The sequence below is a fragment of the Botrytis sinoallii genome, assembly GCF_014898435.1.
Source record: "Botrytis sinoallii strain Bc 23 chromosome Unknown BSIN_003, whole genome shotgun sequence".
NCBI classification, from domain to species: Eukaryota; Fungi; Ascomycota; class Leotiomycetes; order Helotiales; family Sclerotiniaceae; genus Botrytis; species Botrytis sinoallii.
The window spans coordinates 1191636-1198120 of record NW_024066030.1 but is presented as its reverse complement, the minus strand read 5'-3'; the positions used below and the strand labels follow the sequence as shown (position 1 = coordinate 1198120).

General features: G+C 44.1%; 3 protein-coding genes across 3 annotated transcripts; 2 read left to right on the top strand and 1 right to left on the bottom strand.

Moving 5' to 3' along the window:
• Positions 1-537: 537 nt before the first annotated feature.
• On the top strand, positions 538-2621 carry EAF02_002089 (uncharacterized protein; the record flags this gene model as incomplete). The annotated part of the gene is made up of 3 exons (XM_038898137.1): positions 538-597; positions 705-1440; positions 1507-2621. 3 exons carry the CDS (start codon positions 538-540, stop codon positions 2619-2621), a joined length of 1911 nt encoding a protein of 636 aa, XP_038761829.1.
• A 331-nt stretch (positions 2622-2952) lies between these two features.
• On the bottom strand, positions 2953-4525 carry EAF02_002088 (uncharacterized protein; the record flags this gene model as incomplete). Its single annotated transcript, XM_038898136.1, has 3 exons — positions 2953-4054; positions 4243-4273; positions 4381-4525. 3 exons carry the CDS (start codon positions 4523-4525, stop codon positions 2953-2955), a joined length of 1278 nt encoding a protein of 425 aa, XP_038761828.1.
• A 280-nt stretch (positions 4526-4805) lies between these two features.
• Positions 4806-6292, top strand: EAF02_002087 (uncharacterized protein). Its single transcript, XM_038898135.1, has 3 exons — positions 4806-5347; positions 5409-5890; positions 5950-6292. The coding sequence occupies exons 1-3, from the start codon at positions 5111-5113 to the stop codon at positions 6218-6220; spliced, it is 990 nt and encodes a 329-aa protein (XP_038761827.1). The 5' UTR covers positions 4806-5110; the 3' UTR covers positions 6221-6292.
• The last annotated feature ends 193 nt before the right edge of the window (positions 6293-6485 follow it).

Here is a 6485-nt window from a genome sequence, read left to right as displayed (position 1 = left end):
AATTGCCCAGGCATGTATATACTGAGAATAACTGGCAATGAGATTGATAGTTTGTAACCAAGAAGCTGTCTGGTTATGGGGCTGGTTCTGGCAATGAAGGATATAGCTGAGAACTTTCTGTCAATGAGCCTTCGTCCCAGAATTCACCACCTCGCTCCTCAAAAAGAGGAAACAGAAGCTGAGAAGCGTCCAGTGAAGCTTTCACTATGAGCGAATCTGTATTTTATCAGTCAGTCCAGGAACTTAGAGGCCAACGTGATAGAAATGATCCGAAAGAATATCTGATCATGGCTTGCTCATTTGACCACTTTCCTTGTAGGGTTTAAAGAATATGATGTAGTATACCACAGGAAAAGGTTCCTAGATCCCATGTGATATCATAGACAAGGCTGATGAAGCCCCATGGAAGATGGTCCGAGCTTTGTCAGCCTTGAATCGCATTTTATCTTACCGATTGCTCCAATACCAACTTCAATTATCAGTTTGGAGTCGAATTCATTAATCATAGAGCAAAGAAGGCATCAAAGACAGATAATCATGGATTCAATGGATGTCGATTCTCGTATCGAGACGCCTCAGGTTGTTGGTGAAGTCGAGGTAAGCCATTCTTTTCTTCATACCCAAGCTCTCTTGGTAAAGCCTTGCGCGGTGTTGACCTTCAGATTTGCACCAAATGTTCCTGCTTGAATTGACATGTTTTATAGTTAATGGATACCGAAACTTCAAACAAGGTTCCAGTTGAGGAACCAGTCGAAATCTCAAATAAAGCTTCAGTTGTTGAAGATTTGGTTGAAGAGCAAACAGAGGAGCAAACAGAAGCCCAGATGGCTGCTCCAGAACCCCCCAAACCTAAACCTTCTGCTAGCAAATCCAAAATATCAAACAACGCTCCTGGTTACAGATATAAATATCCTGAGGCGAAGCCGACACCTCCCGGTGTAGATGATGATAGATGGAATAAGATCTACGTTGCCGCAGATTCTCGATTTTACAACAGAGCCAAAAAGAATGCGTCTGAATCCAGAAAGATTAGACTGACCGGTGAAACTTATCAACTGGCACTCAGAATCTTAAAGGAAAGGGACGAGAAGGAAGCGGAGGCCGCGGCAGATTTGGCTGCTGGCATAGCACCTCCTCCTAAAAGAACGCCGAAGCCCAAGCCACCGCCCCGAATGCCAAAAGCTCCATCTACAAGCTCAAGAGACGGTACGCCAAACTTCAATGATAGAATACCATTAAGCATCTCCGAACAAATCAAGAGTGAAGGTCGTGCTCGAAAGGCGCTGCCATCCTCTAGTCAAGGATCACCGGGGCCATCTGCTCCTAAGCATAGCAGCCCTGTACCTTCACAGATAAAGTCGGAGAAGGGACCGATGCTAAAGAAGAAGAGCACCGTCGCCCCTTTCAAAAAATTCCAGCCCAAAGCAGCCAAGCCCGAAGGTACAGTTCCCACTAGCGCAGATAAAAACATGAAACTTGTACACACTTATTAATACATTTGCACAGGCCCTACAGATGCTAGATCGCAACGTAATAGCGCCACTCCTGGTGGAAGAAGTGGCCCGTCCGACGATGATGGTAGCAACGATGGTGGTGAATACTGTATATGTCGCGGTCCTGATGATCACCGCATGATGATATTTTGTGATGGAGGTTGCCAAGATTGGTACCATTGCTCATGCATCGATGTTGATGTCGAGGACGCGAAAAATTTGCTCGATCGGTTCATTTGTCCAAATTGCAGCTCCGAAACCGAATTTACTACATGGAAGCGAATTTGCAGATACCATAACGTTGATGGATGTCGGAAGGCTGCTCGTGTTATGGACGAGCCGCCTAGCAAGTATTGTAGCGACGAGCACGCAACTGCTTTTTGGGAATTCGTTGCCGCAAAGTTGCGCTCTAATCAAAAACGTACTATAGGCGGTGCATTGAACGAGGAAGAATTTGGAGCGTTGTTGACTTCATGTAAGACGGCAGCCGATTTCCATGCCCTTGGTTCAAGGCCGAAGTTGCCAATACCTGAAGGACACGACCCAAGTCAACCACTAGGTCTCAATTATCTGCTTCCCGAAGAAGAATCTACTATAAACAAGATTAAGGCTGGACGCACAGTGATTGAACAACGCATTGAAGGTTTCAAAATGGCTCAGAAACTTTTGATTATGATGAACCGACGTGCTAAGATCGCACAAGAACATCCAGATGTCGAGGCCAAGGAGATTTGCGGGTACGATAATCGTCTCGCTCTCAATGAGTATGAGTTTGGTGCTTGGTGTGCAAGCGAAGAGGGCAAAGGTTATCTCGCTACTGGTATTCTTGGTCCTCGTACCGAGGAAACAAAGCATCTTGGTGAAACTACTCCATATCCTGGTCAGGTCATTCCGGATACTGGAGATATACCTGACGAACTAAAGAATCTGTGTATTAAGCCCCTCAAGAAATGCAAACATTATGGCTGGCGTGGTAACCATGCAGAACAATACGCCTATTCAACCAAGACTTTGACGGAGGAACTCGCCCGGTTGAGTAAACAAGAGGCATCTATTATTGAGGACGCAGAAACGAGAGAAGCTACTAAGGATTACAATGCTGAGAATACGGTGGAGCAGCTTTTCTAAAACTTGAGTTGCACTTGTTTCATTGCTCTACTATGCTTCGGCTTGTGGCTTCTCTCCAGGCGTATGGGATGGATATCGTTTTCAAGAAGTTTTAGCATATTTGCATTGAAGGGAGAAATAGGAAATATTAAAACACGTACTGGTTGGGCGTTTGAAGGCTTTGGACTTCAGGACATGATGGTATATATACCCAGGCGGAGTTCACGTACCATTTTGAATTAATTCAATACACTTAACATCAAGAAGGTAAATCTATATATCGAAACGATAGTCATATAGGTGATCTGATAACTTCAATTGCAATATATATATATATATATATATATCGTTTTTAATGTTTTGATATCTCAAGTCCAAACCCATCATCCCCCTCATTCCTCACCCATCCACCCAAACACTCCCTCACTTCTTCCTTCGCCCTCCTCCTCTCTCTCAATATACCACTCTCCTTCAAATTCTTATATTCATCCACCTCCAAGCCCCTGCCAATCATCTCCACAATTTCCTTCCCGCCAATCTGCATTGCCGTAATCACGCCCAAAACTTCGAGTCCCAATTTCCATCCTCTTCTTCTACAAACCCTACTAGCACCTTTCACATCAAACTGTTTTCTCCCCTGCAAGGCCCCATTTACCAGCGTTTCCCCGCCCGTTTTCCCATCGCCACGCACCCACGAGGTGGATATATTGCTACTTACATATTCTGTTTTCGCATTGTGAGTTTCTGATCGTCGAGAATATACAAATTCTTTCCCTGTGGTTTTGATACCAATTTCGTGAAATCGATATCGACTCCCTCTTATTCCTTGCTCTTTATCTTGTAGAGTGGATAAACGAGTTTGGAAACACCGCACAAAGCCTGTTTCGTTATATTGCGTTTCTGGGAGGATGAGAGAATGTAAATACATGTTTTGAGGAGAGATAAAGAGGGAGGTGAGAGAGGAGAGAATAGATGTGTATTGAGATGTAGCTAATTTATCGGAACAGGATTTTGAGAGGGTGGGAGGTGCGTCTGGACGCGATGGTTTGCGTCGCACGCGTCCGAGAAGCTGGAAGTTGGCTCGGCCTGGAAGTTCGGGTTTGTTGTCTGAGGAAGAGGTACCAGTAGCTGGCAGATCCCAAGGCGTCGGATCGTCTTGAGATGCCATTGTGAGTTCCATGCTTGCGTCGCCGCAGGGCGCTTCGGAACAGTACATGTAGAGTTTGATGTGGGGTTTTAGTTCGAAGAGTTGGAAGGAATCATGGGTGATGGTTTCTGGAGAGCGTAGTTGGAGGTATTGGGAGGGGATTGAGGCGGTAGACAGGAGAGCGAGAATTTCTTGCAGGAGGAAATGGTTTAGGGTGCGGAGACAGAGAATTTCGGCGTGCCAGTCGTGGAGCACGTTACCTTGTGCTTGGGAAAGTTTGGATTGCGGAAGACATTTCATGCCGGTTCTGAAATGGGATGGTGTTAGGGATGAAAGTAAAGGAAGAAAGTGATATGATGATACTCTATACAATGAAGATGAAGCTCTTGATTGAATCAAAACGTGACTTCACGTCCTGCAAACCTCCCATTGCCTTTATCTTCATGCATAAATGATTGAGGAAAAAGTTCCATTAAATTTTCAATAAAAACTCACGCAAGAGCCAGACAAGTCAATCCATTCTCCCCTACCTCGAATCAGCCTTACCGTACTAATATAACATCGCATTGATCAGAAACCTCCAATAAACAGATTTCTAATCAACATAAGAACCTTCCTCAGAAGTTCACCTACCAGAAGCAACAATCCCACTCAAAGGTACCCATTCCCTAACCCCTTCTCCTCTATTCAAAGGTTTTCTCTTCGTGGGCAATTCATCAAATTGTTTTAATACCACATTTGCGATTTCGTCGCCCGATGGTTCGTTTCTTTCAATCATATCTGTTTTCGATGTTCGATATCATGTATCATCCTCTATATCATGCAGATTTATATGATTATCGTCTGGAGAAGATACGACAGTCAGGGTTCATATTACTTGCAGTAATTTTCGCGTGGGGTAGAAGTCATGAAAAGGAAGGGGTTTGGTTGGCTGAAATCGAATTTCTAGACAGCTCCCCGCAACACTAGGGAATTGATCTAAGGAAGGGAGGGGATGTGTCCGATTATGATTGCCGCGTTTGAGGGGTGCGTGAGACGGAAAAGGAACGTGAGTGCTAGCTAGTGTTTGTTTGTAATTACTTATAAAGGAATTGTTAACCATGATTTTGAGCTTATGATTGCTTTTGCTGAGAGATATTGGGTAGATAAAAAGGGGAGATGATTTCTACAACACTCGAGTAGTTTCAATATTATTACTTCATTTTAACCTCATATAGGGAACACGATTTACAACTTGAAGCTCATCAACCCTGCATTCAAAGCTTCAGTCCCTCTCTGTTCGAGATACTTCACTCCACTCCCATACAAGTATCACATCGCCACATCATTACAACACATAAACATTCAATATATCTATCTCACCATGGATCCCTCACAAATAAACATTCCCCCCATGAAAGATCTTACCATCGACAACATCACTGAAAACACGGTCCGAATAAATTCTCAAGGAAGCGATGAACGTCTCACATATGTTATGGAAAGACTTGTTACACATCTCCATGATTTTGCCCGTGAAACACGTTTGAGTACTAAAGAATGGATGGCTGCATTAGATTTCTTGGTGGGGGTTGGTCAGATATCTAGCGATGTTAGACATGTATGTATATCATTTTCATCCTACATTTCAGTTGGGAGAATACAATTAATGAAGAAAATAGGAATTTATTCTTCTGTCAGATATCCTCGGACTATCTCTCCTAGTCGACGCAATCGACCATCCCAAACCCGCCTCTTCAACCGAAGGAAGCGTCCTCGGTCCCTTCCACACCCACGATGCAGAAGTAATGGCATCGGGCGACAAAATGTGTTCCGATCCCCAAGGCGACCCCTGCATCGTTCTCTGCACCATCAAAGACGTCTCAGGAACCCCTATTCCAGATGTCAAAATCGACATCTGGGAGACAGATTCCACAGGTCACTATGATGTGCAGCACGACATCCGAGACGGACCCGATGGAAGATGCGTGATGAAAAGTGATTCCAATGGAGAATTCTGGTTCAAGGCCATCGTGCCCGTTCCCTATCCCATTCCGCATGATGGGCCTGTAGGTCAGCTTTTGAAATTTTTGAAGAGACATCCGTGGAGACCGGCCCATATGCATTTTATGTTTGAGAAGCCTGGTTGGGATCATCTTATCACGTTAGTTTTCCCACACTAAGTGTTCAACTTGATGTTTCATACTAACATAAAGAAAATAGCGCATTATATCTCCGAGGCGATCCATACGAATCATCAGACGCAGTATTCGGAGTAAAACAATCACTGATCGTAGATTTCGAACCCGCAACCGCTGAGATCGCGAAGAAGTATTCAATTCCCGAAGGATCAAAAGTCTTGAAACACGATTTTGTTTTAGTGAGTGAGAAAGAGACGGAAGAGTTGAGAGATCGGAATGCCTTGAAGGCTTTGAAGGATTTGGGAATGAAAGTAAAGTTGTTGGATCATCTACCTGTGCCAGATCTAGATTGAGTTGTTGTCAAAGGGGTCACGGCTAAGATATGTAATAAGAATCATGAGGGAACGAAATAAATACCACCTTTTTCAAGGAGCTCCAGCTCGTTCTTGTTGATCAAAATCATGAAAATGCCATTCTAATACGTCTGAACTTAGTCGTGGTTACTTTGTATTTGCTGACTGGCATGAATGCCGTGCATTGGAACATCGACTCGAGGAGATGTGAAAGGCTACATAGAGTTTACACCACTGTCAAAATGACAATAGCCACAAAGCTTTA

Bases quoted from the DNA above. Each gene is read 5' to 3' on its own strand.
- EAF02_002087 (XM_038898135.1), top strand. From the start codon at position 5,111: ATGGATCCCTCACAAATAAACATTCCCCCCATGAAAGATCTTACCATC. The intron at 5,348-5,408 runs GTATGTATATCA...TGAAGAAAATAG, and splicing joins TATCTAGCGATGTTAGACAT to GAATTTATTCTTCTGTCAGA. The intron at 5,891-5,949 runs GTTAGTTTTCCC...TAAAGAAAATAG, and splicing joins GGTTGGGATCATCTTATCAC to CGCATTATATCTCCGAGGCG.